We start from the raw sequence: 16,173 nt of genomic DNA, 5'->3' as shown, positions 1-16,173 counted from the left end.
TACAGGCTTGGCCGAGGCTTCGCCTGTAGGCATTTCCCGATCGCTCTGCTCCCGGAGTCCTGGAAAGGGTCCGCCAAGAGGGCATCAGTCTACTTCTGGTTGCCCCCATGTGGCCGGCCCGAGTATGGTTCTCAGACATAATTTCACTCCTGATAGCTCCGCCATGGCAGATTCCTCTGAGGAGGGATCTGTTGTCTCAGGCGGGGGCACAGTCTTCCACCCTCGCCCAGAGCTGTGGAAACTGTGGGTCTGGCCCCTGAGGGGTTCAGTACCTAAATGCTGGTCTATCAGCGGGGTGGTTGAAACCATACTTAGCTCTAGGGCTCCGCCTACTAGGAGATTATATGGCCTCAAGTGGAATGTGTTCTCCACTTGGTGTAGAGAACATGAATTAGATCCAGTTAACTGCCCGGTGGCTTCAGTTCTGGAGTTTCTTCAAGATCGCTTCTCTGTGGTCTCTCCCCTTCCACACTTAAGGTGTACGTGGCTGCCATTTCGGCGTTCCATGCACCACTGAGTGATGGGCCTCTGGGGAGGCACCAGCTGGTCATTCGCTTTCTCCGTGGTACATGGAGGATGAGACTGACAACCAGGTCCAGGGTTCCTGCCTGGGACCTGGCGGTGGTTCTCGAAGGGTTATCCCTGGCCCCCTTCGAACCCCTTCAGTCGGCTTCAGCCCAAGGACCTGACGCTCAAGATGGCTTTTCTCTTAGCTATTACCTCTCTAAAGAGGGTGGGTGATCTTCAAGCCCTGGCAGTGACGCCAGCTTGCTTGGAGTTTGCCCCTGGCGGAGTTAAAGCCATTTTACACCCGAGACCTGGCTATGTGCCTAAGGTGCCGCTCTAACACGCACGGTCTACGGTCCTGCAGGCTTTTTATCCTCCACCTCATTTGTCGGCAGAAGAAGAGAGGCTCCATTTGCTCTGCCCTGTCAGAGCTTTGAGTGTTTACCTCGAGAGGTCCTCTTCTTGGAGGAGGTCGGACCAACTGTTAGTGTGTTTTGGGTCACCTAAGAAGGGGCTCCCTGCCTCGAAACAAACCATTAGTAATTGGATTGTTCAGGCTATTATCTCGGCCTACAAGGTGCGTAATTTGCCTTCACCTTTGGCCGTGAGGGCTCATTCAACTAGAGGCATGGCGTCCTCTAGGGCTCTCTTATCGGGAGTACCCCTCCAGGAGATCTGTGAGGCAGCCGGTTGGGCTACCCCGCACACTTTCATCAGGTTTTACAGTCTGCACCTCCCTAGTACGCCTGGCGCACGTGTGCTCTCGCCCTAGCTGAGTGCCTGAGTTCAGTTTCACCCTAGGGCAGGCCTTTTTTCGGTGCGTGGCCTAGTGGGCATTCGTTCCCCAAAGAGTCGCTTTCAACGACGCAGTGCGAAGTTCCCTCGAAGGGAACGCCTCGGTTATGACTATAACCCTTGTTCCCTGAGAAGGGAACGAGACACTGCGTCGCCCTGCCACGCCCTCAAGGCCTGAGAGCGGCTTGCTTCATCGCTAGGCTAATGTGTATGTGTACCGGCGTCACTTTTATGCATCCGGTTATGCCGTCACATGTTACGTCATGACGCAACACCAATCAAGATTGGAATAGTTTCATTCATAATTCAGAGGCGCACGCTAAGGAGCGTTCCCCAAAGAGTCGTTTTCAACGACGCAGTGTCTCGTTCCCTTCTCAGGGAACAAGGGTTATAGTCATAACCCGAGACGTTTTTCTTGTTGTTGGCTGATAAGATGTTTCAAGCTTCTTGGAGAATTCACCACAGTTCTTCTGTCTGTTTAGGCTGTCTCAACTGCTTCTGTCTCTTTATGTGATCTCAGACTGACTCAATATTCAGTGGGGGACTCTGTGGGGGTCATGACATCTGTTTCAGGGCTCCCTGTTCTTCTATTCTAATCTTTTCTATTTTCAAAATAAGTGTTTGGAAGTTTAAAATGTACATTTCCTATTGACACACTTAAGCTGAAGTTGTCTAATGTTTTTTAAACATCTTATGTGCCGAAGACTTTTGCACAGTACTGTACATATAAATTGTTTGATATACAAGTATTGAGTATTTAAAATATCAAGTTAAATGTAACATTTTAACTGCAAATATCACATCCATAATGCTGGAATTGCCTAGTATCTGTTTTAAATTAGATAAGACTGTGCTGATACGCATTAATAAAGTTTCAGCCATTTAGTATTTGGTGGGGAGGGATTATGCAAATGACTTCGTCGTCTTTTTTTTTTTTGTTGCTTATAAACTGAGCATTATACTGCTACTATCAATACTATCACATAATGCAGGTGTTGCATGGAGTTAGTTATTTCAAGCTTTAAAGGGACAGTTCACCCAAAAATGATTAGTCAGTCTTTATTCACCCTCATGTCGTTCAACACCTCAGTGACTTTCTCTTTTCCACAGAACACAAAAAGAGACATTAGGGATAATGTCAGCCTAGGGAGACCTGCATGGAAATTCATACTGGTGTAAGAAAAGGTGTGCGCTAAAAAATGTACTATGCACTCAACCATGTAGTGTATGTATTTTCTAAGTATATTATCGTTCTAAATGGACCTTTTAATGTTTTTTTTTTACTGCACAGAAGCGTTCGCGATTTAACAGCTGATGGCAGGGGCGGATTTAGGCATGGGCGACATGGGCCTAGGACGGCACATGGGGGGTTTCGCCCAGGGCACCATACAAGCTAGAACCGCTACTGGTTGACGGAAGTGACATGTCAAAGTCAAGTGTCGTGTTGCCGCTAGCTTTAGCAAGCTATGCACCCTCAGTTCAACACTTATATTTCAATAATATACATATACACAAATCATGGTATGATGGTGAAATGTTTAACTCACTTTTGTAAGGTGCTATCTTCACAGACGTTTCGCTAGTTGTCATATTCTCCATTACTTGCAATTGTTTTGCCAGAGCCCCTTCTGCTAAGTACGGCAAGGCACAAGCACTGAGTGCACAAAGTGTCCAACATTCCATACTCCGTTTTGACGGTTGAAAATGTGCATCATTTGGATACTCAAACCAAACTTTTTTTTGTTGCATTTTCAGTGTAAACATACTACTCGCAGTACTTGCACTTCAAAATGACGTAAAATAGTGCAGAAGTGTGTGGTTTGGGATGCACCTGTAGTCTTTTCAGCTGGGGTGGCTGCAGTGCAGTGCAAGTAGAGGATTCTGAGGATGAAACAAGGTCATTTCTTGGTCAGTTCCAGGGCATCACAGTTGAGTCAGTTCCTCTCTGTGAATCATGCTGTAGCTGCTGACTTTGCAGGAATTGGACATCCAGTTGTAACCAACTTCCACTTACCACATTATTCATTTCCTGTTCCTGTGGCACACCATCATTGGATATGTGTGCATCAGTGTCAGAAATCAGCTTTCATGGTCCATCGGCACTACATCAGAATACACTTCCTGTACACAAGTTACTTTAACAGAGGAAGTATGAGCTTCAATGATGCCAACAAATGGCTGGAGGATAACAGTTTTCTGCCCTGTGTTGACGAATTTCCTGTTGAAACAGGAAGTTTAGGTAAGACATATTAAAGGGTTCATCCCTATTTTTATAGGATCATGAAACACTAAAACTAGTTTTTCTTGATGTTAACAGATTTGTATGTGTTGCGAATGATAATTTTATGTGTTACTTGACAATTTAAATGGGCTTTAGTTTCATCACAACCATAAAACATGATTTGCTACTTCTGGTCTGTTGAAGGGAAGGGACATTCTCATTTCTGAGAACATTTGACAGAACATTTTTTTTTTCATTCATTTGCCTACTTATTATGTCTAACAGTGTTTGAAAAAAATAAACAGACAGTCTTTAAAGTACTGCAACACTGCTACTGATTTTAAAGCATGAATGCTGTATTCCGATTCCCAAACAAATTACTCTTTGACCCAGTTCTTTTTAGAGAATCAACAACTGCAGCACTACCAGTGTTGTCCGATTCCTGAACAAATGACTCTTATGAGCCGGCTCTTGTTAGTGAATTAACAAGACTTATGAATCAGTCGGAGCTTACCGGATAAATCTGACTGACTGTATTAATCGACTTACTCGAAATAATCCGTGAACTGTTACGTAAGGGATAACGTACAGTCAGCCGGTTGTTATCGCACAATAAGCCCGCTTATTACACAGTTACTAAACAAATAAATACATGGACATAAAATATTGACTTTGCGTTGAAATTATGTAATTTGAGAAGAAAGAAATCGCTGAACAGCTGAAATTCAACTCCGTTCTGTTGGTCGTTTCTTTTTTGTGAAAATGACTGTCTGACTCATTATTCAGGCTATTACAAGACTACTTGCCAAATAAATGGACGTGAAACATTGATTTTAGTTGAAAATATTGTATTACTTAACTTGAAGAGATCGTATAGTGATCAAAGAAGGAGGAAAGACCTTGATGAGTGGTCTGATACGTGGAGCTGCGGTTGTTACAGAGCAATAACAGACAGCTAGATGGCGCAATTGACCAATCAGAATCGAGTATTCCAGGCCACCATCTAATAATGTTATATGTACGTAACAATTCGCTTTGCAATAAATTAATAATATGAATGATAGAAATCGAATATTCTATTCTAATACTAAAGTAGTAATATTCTTTTAAAAAGCAGCTCACTATTAAACTTTCTTTCAGTATTTTTTATTTATATTTCAAAATCTCTCAATTTTGATCTTTACTGACACTTTTGTTGACTTGGTTAACAAGTACACTAACTTGAAAAAGTTTATTAGGGGTAAAAAAAAATGTGTGTGGTGGAAATTATGCCACAACCGTAGGACAGTTGTTATTTTAGATAAATATTCAAATGGTTTGTTTATTTCACTCTTTTCTTAGATGATCATAGTTTTAAACTTGTAAAAATGTGTTTTTTATAATGCATTTTCACAGTTTAATATTGCAAGTCTGGGACAAGGCTAAAACAATACAATCTATAAATAAAAGGCATTTGAAAAGCACAAAAAATAAATGATTAAAGGCACTGTAAAAAGTGTCCAAATCAGATTTAATGTTACCTTCATTTAACAAATAAAACAAAGTTTCAATCTGTTAATTTGTATAAAAATCAACCTCTTTGAAATGAAAGTGCCGAAGTTAAAGAAAAACCCATATTACTAAAAAGGAATTTTGTCAGTGTTTAAAAGTACACTAGCATAATGACCTCAAAGCAAACACATATGGCCTAAAAATTACAAAACTCTCATTTCGATGTTGTGAGTGCCAACAGTGTCAGTCAGTGTGGCCACCACACAGATCACAGCTGCTTTCATCTTATCTCTTATCTGACTAAACTAAACAAGCAGAAAATGCAGCCATTTGAAATTGACCAAAAAACAACAGCATTCAAGTCTGCCAGGGCTGATTTTTGCAGCAGTGATGTGGTTGTGTTGAAAGTCAAGCTGCTAATCAGATTTTGGCTTGTATCATGCTCTAGCTGTGTGGCCCTGGACAGATCTTCAACGTCTTCACACACTGATATTACTGGCGGTTATTGATACTACTCTCAAGGTAAAGAAAGGGGTGCAAAGGAACCAGAAAGAACATTTTGCTCTTTAAATGTGTCTTACTTAGAATTATTAATCAGCTGTTTTGAATACTTGATTCTAAAGGCCACAGTATACTTCGTACATTTGCGTTGCAGATCGCTCCACGCACATTTTATACTTTGGAAGAAGCACCCTAGGTGAATGAAGCCGCCATTTATACTACGTGCGACGTCGTTTTAAAATGAGTCCGTTTAGGGTGATGTCACAGTGTTAAACGTACTGTTTCAGCCAAAGCCGTAGCTAGTGGGGTGAAAGGTGGTAATGATTCTAGGGGCCCAAATGTCCAGGGGGCCCCAAAATAAATTCAGTACTGTATCATTTTAATATCAATGGGGCCCATAGCAATAAATAGTCAGGGGGCTCAGATTTTCCTGCTACGGCCCTGGTTCCAGCCACAAGTAAAACCAATAACGCAGGTTTTTCTGTCAGTGGAGCGCCACGTTTAGCACTGTGTCGCTTCTTTGCATTATTAAACTTGTCACGGCCCCTTTCACGTTTAAAAACTCTCTACACTAATTTTTTGTGGCTGTGCATGTAACACCTCCTAAGCTGGCACGTGCGAGTGTAAATAAAAAGTGTCACACCCACCCCCACGAATAGTTTTAACCAATCATCAGCGCTCTTCAACCAGCCGAGTTCTCCTGGGTCAAGATTTTCAGAGATGTGCATGAACAGAAGAAATCTCACCAAACAGCGCATTGAGCGGTGCTAATTTCATACACTGTGCTACTACTTATTATATTTGGCGACTTCACAGCTACATGGTTTTGTAATTTCCCGATATTATTGATCAACGTCTGTCAATGAGTGTCGCAATCGGCATTGGATATCCGATTATATCTTCTTATCGCTTATGTACAAAACACATTGAAGCCAAGAATTTGTTCTCAGTCGTACCGATTGACGGTGTTGACATATTCTACTTCATCAAAGTCACACTGCATGATTGCGACACAAAATTTATGACACTTCCAGAACTTCATCGGAGGCTAAGATTCATCGTAATGGAATTAATCAGTGGCAGTTGAACATGTCACAATGATGAATTTGCCCTACAATAAGAGAAATCTTTGCTTATCCCCAAAATTTGTCTCAGAAGTGAAAGTTGTCCAAAGTCGTAAAGTGTGAACCTGGCTTTAGCCTGGCATTGTGTTGTGATTTAGCTGTGAGACAGTTTGCATTTTAATTCCTTCTCGTAAAAGTTACGTCTTTAAATGAACAGCCATTCACATTGAGTCTCATCAGTGTCTTCAATGGTGAGTTGCATCTCACATTATTTATTCAGTTTTGTAGTCTAACTTAAAATCTAAAAATGCATCTTGAGACCCTTGCATTCTGTCACGATTCTTCTAGCTGTTTTTAATTTATTTTTATTTTTTATCCCAATTTGGAATGCCCAATTCCCACTACTTAGTAGGTCCTCGTGGTGGCGTGGTTACTCACCTCAATCCGGGTGGCGGAGGACAAGTCTCAGTTGTCTCCTCTTCTGAGACCGTCGATACACGCATCTTATCACGTGGCTCTTTGTGCATGACAACACGGACTCCGCATGTGGAGGCTCATGCTATTCTCCGTGATCCACGCACGACTTACCACGTGCCCCATTGAGAACGAGAACCACTAATCGCGACAACGAGGAGGTTACCCCATGTTACTCTACCCTCCCTATAGGACTGAAACGATTAGTTGGCGATATCGACGATAAGAAATTGTCGACAAAAATTGCACTCTAAACTTTCCAAACAGCTTCAGGTGATGTAGAACCCTAAGTATGAGGGAATTGTACAAAAATACTAAATATGTAAATACAGAAGCACTCTCATTGTGGAATAAGAGGAGCTGGAGCTCTTTAATGGAAACATCCCATAGGCGTTGGCATTTGTTGTGTACAGAGGCGGGTCCAGTTTTGCTTTTGGAAATCCAGTTTGCTGTTTTCTCACTTGATTTCAAACTGACCCACCTTCCAAATGGATTGTATGCATTTCTATCCCTCAAATACTTTTTTAGTGCTAAGGTGCCCTAAAGCTTTGGGTTCTTTTAAATGTCATATAATGGAATGCCAGCATTCCACTGGAGCCTATTTGGAAAGAAACGATTCCCTGACTTATTGGTTTGTATGTGTATGTTTATGTACAGTACATACATGATTGTGTGTCTGTATCCCTCCCTGGCAATTGGATGACACCATTGTGTCACCAGACCAGAAGGCAGGATATAGGGTTCACTGGAGATGAATAATGGTGGGGAATTCTGTGTTCGTAGAGCACAAAAGAAGGGACAAGCTTGTGATTGCCAATAGAAGCTGCTTATTTTTAGCGCCTGCCACTAGGTAGCAATCAGTTTTCTTCCACGCCGGGATTCCCAAGTGCTAAAATAACAGTGTCTGCTTCAGTGTCAAGTGGAAGCTTGTTGGAAAGGGAGACACATGACCTACAAGAGTTATTTTCCAGTATCTTTTGACTAACCAATGAGGTATCTCTTGCATTTTCTCTGCTGGCTACTGTATGTAATCTTGCAGAACAAGACTTGTGATTATTTTATGCCCAAGAGCAACCAAGTTAAACAGTAAGAGAGAACAAACAACCACATTTAGATTCCTTTAACCCGGGGGGTCTGAGTACCCCTTAATTGTTTCACTGTCAGTCAGGGCGGGGGCATGAGAAGTTTTTGCGGGTCTTGGGGCAAATCTAGCCATGTTTAAAGATATCCTGTTTACTTGTTTCTTACCACCTTAAAACTCTGAATTACTTTTAAAGATTCGGTGCTCTTAAACGTGCAAATATTGGTAGATCAAGTGACTAGTTTTTCTTGGAAGCACTCCTTGAAGCAGCTTGATAATTTGTAAACACAGCTTTGTTTCCGGGTGGACTGATTTAAACCTGCGCTCCCTGACTCCTTGAAATTGCGCAGAAGCCAGCCAATCAAATTTTAACTTGCAATTTTGGAAAGTTCATGCCATTTTTGTGTGCACTATACATCAAATGGTCCATTAACAGTACACAGATGTAAACCCTGAGGTGGGGTCCATTTGGCTACCCAACGTACACAATAGTCATGTTTCTATCCAAGTTAGGAATTACATTTTGGAATTTCGCAAAATCACTTTGCGAATAAAGCAGCATTTCCATTAGGTCTGGGTAATAAAAGAAATTGTCGATATCGATGATAAACTTTTGAGTATTTGTCGATATTTAGCCTATGCTATACATCTAGACGATCGGATCAGATATGTGTCGCTAAAGATACAAGCAACTCGGGAAAGTCATAGGCCATATTTCCACCTGGTATTACGATGCGTTTCGGGTGATCACATGTGTTCAGGTGAGAGACACATTGCTGTTTACACCTGGTCTCTTAAATGCGTCCTGTTACCTTGTGTTCGAATTTTGAGGGGAGGGTGTCTATTTCATGACGACATACATTAATCACTATGTCAGAGTGTTACTGCATGATAATAAAGTGCAACAAAGTAAAAAAACAGTACGCTTCTCCCCCCAGATGCAGTTAAAATTTAATCTAAGCACAAACGCAACATTTCAAGCAGAATTATTTGTTATTTTAGTGTATTAACTGTATTAAAGGAGCTTCGGGATTTGTGCTTGTCATCTGTGTTGATATCAGACATACTAAAGAAGATCAGTGAAGCTCTCGTGATTGTGTATGTATCCTCTTTTTAAAATGTTCCAATCGGAGGTTATTTCAATGTCAATGTCACTTTATTTATTAAGCACAACTAAAACAACAGCTGTTGTGCTGTATATAATAGAATAAAAGTTATAACTCTTCAAAAATACATAAATAAAATAAACCACTGCAATACACCTCTAGGGCATAGAAAACCAACCAATTTCATATCCAGCTATTTTTAAACTCTTGTTTTGCACAGTAGCTGATTGACAGGTGAGGGGCGATGCCTCGCTGCTGCTGGGACGCATACAGCACGGATTAGTGTTTACACCTCAAATACGATTTAGACACATACATTTGTATGTGGTTTCTGTGATCCGATCACAAAAGATTTTAGACCCCGTTTAGACCTGTGTTTAGGGCCGACCACATGATCGCATCAACTGAAACGCACCTTAATACCAGGTGGAAACGGGGCCATACACACAACTAGCTAACTGAATCTCAGTTACAAAATCAGCTGGTTAGGAAGTGTTAGGTTAGGAAGAAATTGGCAAATTTAATTGAAAATAGGTCACACACACCTTATGTAGGATTAAATCCTAAACTGAATATACTTTAAAGGTAGTTTACCCTCTGGAGGTTACTTGAAAGCAAACAAGGTATTTAATTCATTAATGGTATGTAAAGTATATTGTGATAAATATCAATATATATATATATATATATATATATATATATATATATACATATATATACACTCACCTAAAGGATTATTAGGAACACCTGTTCAATTTCTCATTAATGCAATTATCTAATCAACCAATCACATGGCAGTTGCTTCAATGCATTTAGGGGTGTGGTCCTGGTCAAGACAATCTCCTGAACTCCAAACTGAATGTCAGAATGGGAAAGAAAGGTGATTTAAGCCATTTTGAGCGTGGCATGGTTGTTGGTGCCAGACAGGCAGGTCTGAGTAGTTCACAATCTGCTCAGTTACTGGGATTTTCACGCACAACCATTTCTAGGGTTTACAAAGAATGGTTTGAAAAGGGAAAAACATCCAGTATGCGGCAGTCCTGTGGGCGAAAATGCCTTGTTGATGCTAGAGGTCAGAGGAGAATGGGCCGACTGATTCAAGCTGATAGAAGAGCAACTTTGCCTGAAATAACCACTTGTTACAACCGAGGTATGCAGCAAAGCATTTGTGAAGCCACAACACGCACAACCTTGAGGCGGATGGGCTACAACAGCAGAAGACCCCACCGGGTACCACTCATCTCCACTACAAATAGGAAAAAGAGGCTACAATTTGCAAGAGCTCACCAAAATTGGACAGTTGAAGACTGGAAAAATGTTGCCTGGTCTGATGAGTCTCGATTTCTGTTGAGACATTCAGATGGTAGAGTCAGAATTTGGCATAAACAGAATGAGAACATGGATCCATCATGCCTTGTTACCACTGTGCAGGCTGGTGGTGGTGGTGTAATGGTGTGGGGATGTTTTCTTGGCACACTTTAGGCCCCTTAGTGCCAATTGGGCATCGTTTAAATGCCACGGCCTACCTGAGCATTGTTTCTGACCATGTCCATCCCTTTATGGCCACCATGTACCCATCCTCTGATGGCTACTTCCAGCAGGATAATGCACCATGTCACAAAGCTCGAATCATTTCAAATTGGTTTCTTGAACATGAAAATGAGTTCACTGTACTAAAATGGCCCCCACAGTCACCAGATCTCAACCCAATAGAGCATCTTTGGGATGTGGTGGAAAGGGAGCTTCGTGCCCTGGATGTGCATCCCACAAATCTCCATCAACTGCAAGATGCTATCCTATCAATATGGGCCAACATTTCTAAAGAATGCTTTCAGCACCTTGTTGAATCAATGCCACGTAGAATTAAGGCAATTCTGAAGGCGAAAGGGGGTCAAACACAGTATTAGTATGATGTTCCTAATAATCCTTTAGGTGAGTGTATATTAATATGTTGAAGCCACTGTGGCTCTTTTTATTTTTTTAAACACAATGAATTTCTACTTGATGTTTGGAGTGTGTAGACAACATGCTCTCATGAACTTCATGTTTACTAATGTTCCATTCTGTAAATGTTTCTACATTGTAGTTTATGCTCATGTCTTATCAAATAAAAAATGTATCCATCTCAAGTTTTTTTATGCACATTTTGGAGATTTTATTAACATCTTGGCATTTAAATCCAGCATTGTTTATGCTATATCCCTGGCCATTACTACTTACAATAAATGGAAAATTATGATTGGTAATTGGTGAATTGTGTTAGTAGAGAGTGATGTAGCTATTTTAATGTTTTGTTCATGCATTATAAAACCTGTTAGTAACCTGGTAGCTTGGTATGCCAAAGTAAGCAATTTATAAGATTTACGGCTGATTCACATACTGTGTGAACGGGGCGTGAGCAGCACATCGTTTTTAGGCTTTCACATTGGCCGCGTCTCTTTTCTAGGTTCCTACGGCAACTGGCGGGCAGTCACTTGCACTTGTTTATCAGCATACTTGGTTGTGATTGGTTAATATGTCAAAGCCCCTTTCAAGGCAAGTCAGTCCACTTGGCGGTCATCTATGGAACGCTCTCTGGCTGGCTGGGCACCTTTATCTTTGTAAACAAGTGGCATAAAAGTACAACTCCTATCTACTTGAATGGGGAAAGACTGAAATTTCCAAAACGGTTGGTCAAGATTACAATCAAAGAACATATTTAAAGTCAGCAGTAAAATCTGGCAACAGTAGTATCATAATTTGTGCTGCTTTACCTCAGATTATGGCAAAAAAGAAGCATTTTTTCAGGCTGAATCAGTAAATGCTAATGCACGTTGTTGAGTTGATTGACGGGCGATGTCTTTATCTAAAAGATGAATGGCTTTTTTGAAATACCACATGCAAAACTGTTTAATGAATTCGTCCCTTGTAGTCGGCAATTCTTTCCATGTGAAGAAAGTGGGTCAATTTGTTTCACCACTGTTTCACGTCTTTTTGTGCTGGCGAAGTGACCATTGAGTTGATTTGTACTTGAGTCATATGTATGAGTTAATGCACAGGGAATTACATTTTCCCAAAATGTGTTTTTGATTTGGACACTTTAAGAATCACATGGCTCATATGAGTTATCATTTCTTTTGGGAGTAGAAGCTATGCCAAATCCCTTACTGGGGCTCTGGGACTTTCATCAAGTGTATTTTAGTAAATATGCATTGTTAAAGGGATATTTCACCCAAAAATGAAAATTTACTTTCTTTCTTTAGTTGAACTAAAAAGGAGTCTAAAAGCTGAAGGGAGCCACTGCATGAATGTTTGTGTTGCTTTATCTTTAGGAAGTCAACAGGCCCAAATGATATCAGAACGCAGCAGCTGTCTTTGGTCTGTTGAAAGACCTGTTCTGAAAGTGTTTTGAGAAACCCGCCCCAGATTTGGTGATCAGCTGTCAGTGGACGTTTCACGTTAGTGTCAATGGCTAGACTTGTGTCTCTGCAGAACAAAAATGGTTGTTTCCCAATCATTGGGGATTTTACACAATTTGCATACTACATTGAGATTCCCTACTTTCATTGAATAGTTGAGAAACACCCATCCTGGTTTGAGATTGGGAAACTTCCATTATTGTTCTGCAGAGACCAATACATCTAAATGACTGCAATCAGAAAATAACTAACTGGCCCTGGTTCAGCGTCAAGGTCATACCATCCACTGGGTGAGGGAGAGTTTTTCAAAGTGATAAAGAGCTTCTTCAGTTGAGGTCAAGATAAACTGTTTGTTTTTGAGGGTCACCCCTCTCCCAGCCCTGACTTCAACCATACAGATCATTGGGCTACACAGCAATAACGTATCTAAGTACAGCTACTCAGGGGCATAGATTCAAGGAGGGATGGGGAGAGTTAACCCCCCCCCCCCATTATCAAAACAAGTAAGTACAACCCCCCATTATTTATTCCATGATCAATGGAAATATGTAAAGGCTTCACGTTGCAACCCCCCCAATTTTCAAGCAAAATCTAGGCCTTTGCAGCTACTTATCATAACAAACAGAATGTTAGAAAACTCTTAGTATACTGTAGATTAATGGTGCACTAGGTAATCTTCATTGGTCTTGTGTTTTAAAGGAATATTTCACCTACTGTAAAAACGACAATGTTTTATGATCTACTTACTGTACATTTATCATTCCAAACCAAACTCACTTTCTTCTGTGGAACTCATAACATGACATTTTAAAGAATATCTTTTTATATCCATAAAGTGGGCTGAAGCTCTGAAATGGACTAAAAAGGTCATATGAATTTTCGCCCAGCACATTTAAAAAAAAGTATGGCTCCAATTTACACAATCCAGTCAATTTCTAATGGATGAAATACTTTTTTGCAACAACAAACCCAGCGCAAGAGAGTCGTGAACAAATGACTCTTTTGAACAGGATCTTTATGATTAATCACCCTAAAAGAACTGAGGGTTTGAACTCAGGAGCTCAGGTTTGCAGTTTGAATCAGATTCACTTTCTCAGCAAATCAGCCAGGGTGTGAGGGATAGACGTACAGTCTCTTCAATGGCACGAATAGTGTAAAGCATAAAGCTCCTAGATCACATTTGATTTTCCACAACTCATGTTGTCTGGAGTTCTTTGTATACAGAATGTTCTTGGACAGGTATTTTATCAATGTTTCATCCACTGAATGATCCAAAGACACTTTAAACTGCATTACAACCCATTGAAGAGTCTATCCCTCACAGCCCTGTTGTCATTCTCATTCAAAATCAAAGATGGCATTACCGTGAATAGGGTATATATATCGTAAAACAATATATATATAAGCTTTTGAGACTTAGGACAATTGAGGAACTTGTACACAACTATTACACAAGGTGTAAACATTCTTATGTAAGGTGTAAACACATTACTATATGCACACTGTACTTTATGCAATTATCTGTAATGTAGATTCTGAAGAGCAGTACTAAATACAAAACTATTTTATATTATATTTGTATAAATGATGAAAGGGATGTGAATATTTATGAGAAAAAAGGGAATGTTATCTTATTTTCTTAACTATATATACTGTTTATTAAACCTCAGATTAATGAGTTATCTGCTGTCTTCCTTTTCTTCTGCTTTCTATCTTGTTTCTGAACAGCAATCTAAATCGAGCAATTCTGTGATTTGGTGATAAAAACAGCCATTTGGCTCCTTAATGTTTCAGTTTAGGAGCCGATGGCTCCTAGTCATTTTTTTGGTCTGGAGCCCTGCCAAGGCCGTGTAGTGAAAATTATTATACACCAAAAATGTCACTCTTTTTACACTGTTCATTAAGATGCTTGTGTTCATCCTCAAATATTTCTGTTGAAGAAACTTGCAAACCAGTTGATGTTGATGTTGATGTTCAGCCTGACCGGCTTATTTTCATGCAATGTTTTCCATTTGTTTGCAGTTTTTCAAGAAGAATCTTTCCTAAGTTAGGACATTTCTGCCTTCCATTTAAATGCTGATCTGACCAGTCAAAATCTCATTCTATGACCAACAATATTCATTTTTTAGGGACTTGGGCCCATGTTCTCTTTTCCCCTCTCTCTCTCTGTCTTTTATTTGTATTTTTTTTAATCTCTTTCCTTCATGTAATCTCTTTTTCTCATTGCCTCTCTGAATCTTTCTCACTCTTTGTCAGTCTTACAGTTTACAGCCGTAAAAGCCCAAGATACCACAAAGTTTCCAAAGCGCATTGCACAAGTTCTCAATTTCTCCCTCTTTCTGTTTTTCTGTGAAACTGAAACTGTGTGGTTTCATCAGCTTATGCCACTCTCATCTGCACGTCTTTAAATGATCACACGTCTCATTTTAACACCTGCCATTCGTATCTTTTGCAGATTTGTCCACTGCAAAGAGAAAGTTTGCAGAGTCACTGAACGAGTTTAAATTCCAGTGCATTGGCGATGCAGAAACAGATGATGAGATATGCATTGGTAAGATCACAACATTGTTTTTTTTGTTTTTTTACATCTATGTTTCTGTAGCAACTGTTCAACTGGTAGAGCTAGATTCTAACAATGCCTCAGGCATGGGTTTGATGTCCAAGGAACACACAAACTGATAACGTGTATAGCTTGAATGCACCGTATGTCACTTTGGATATAGTGTCAAATGCGTAATGTAAATATAAGATCTCCACTGCAGACAATGAACAGCTGGAGCTGCAAATGAAACTTGACCAATGTGAATGGTGGGTCCATTCCCTGGCCAGTGTAATGGAAAAAGCTCTTATGCATAATAACAGGGATAGTATAGTGTCCATATTGTTGCTTAGAGCCATGGAGACCAAATTAATCCAATTCATTTTCTGCAAAGATGAATTGCCCGGGCCAATTGGTAGCACGTTTATAATGGTATAGAGAACTTAAATCTATTGCTTTTACTTGAACTTGCATCCACGCCACTAGGTGTCAGTATAAGTTCAATATGACTGCCATATCAGCCAGCGCAACATAAACAAAAATTACACTCTTTAAAAAGTGACATATAAGACACTGTTTCAACCTTTATTTATTTATTTATTTATTTATTCACATTGACAGAACCAACTTGGGGGCGTGTGATCTTAATCCAAGTCTTACACAATATATTCAGTACAAGCTTTTTAACAGGAAAGGACAGGTTTTACTGAGCTCCATCCACATTACAATTTCATTAAGTTCCTATTATGCCAAAATGAAGCTTCAGCTCTACTTTTATATATTCATCATAATTCCTCATGATGGTGTGGCATAAAAGGCTTAAGTGTTGGAACCTGTGGGAATTTTTGTGGCTTTCTGTAAGTTCTGGCACCTTGCATGGAAACTCACTGAAATCCTGCTTGGCTGAGTTTTAAGGAAAAGCAAGTCTTGACTTGCCTTTCTTCTCATCTCATCTTGAATTGCAGCCTTGCTTTTTGTTGACAGTGTTCTTTATAA

The 16,173-nt window shown here is 40.2% G+C and overlaps 1 protein-coding gene across 5 annotated transcripts in view; it reads left to right on the top strand.

The window, feature by feature from the left end:
* Positions 1-16,173, top strand: part of LOC127628029 (rho GTPase-activating protein 26-like) — a 123,522-nt gene that overhangs the window by 45,314 nt on the left and 62,035 nt on the right. For all 5 annotated transcript variants that reach the window (XM_052104683.1, XM_052104682.1, XM_052104684.1 and 2 more), the window contains exon 2: positions 15,094-15,189. In XM_052104683.1, coding sequence (XP_051960643.1) covers positions 15,094-15,189 — 96 coding nt within the window. The remainder of the gene's footprint in view (positions 1-15,093; positions 15,190-16,173) is intronic.

The sequence above is a fragment of the Xyrauchen texanus genome, chromosome 34, assembly GCF_025860055.1.
Source record: "Xyrauchen texanus isolate HMW12.3.18 chromosome 34, RBS_HiC_50CHRs, whole genome shotgun sequence".
NCBI classification, from domain to species: domain Eukaryota; kingdom Metazoa; phylum Chordata; class Actinopteri; order Cypriniformes; family Catostomidae; genus Xyrauchen; species Xyrauchen texanus.
Note: the sequence above shows the minus strand (reverse complement) of the source record. Positions and strands in the feature narration are given on the sequence as shown.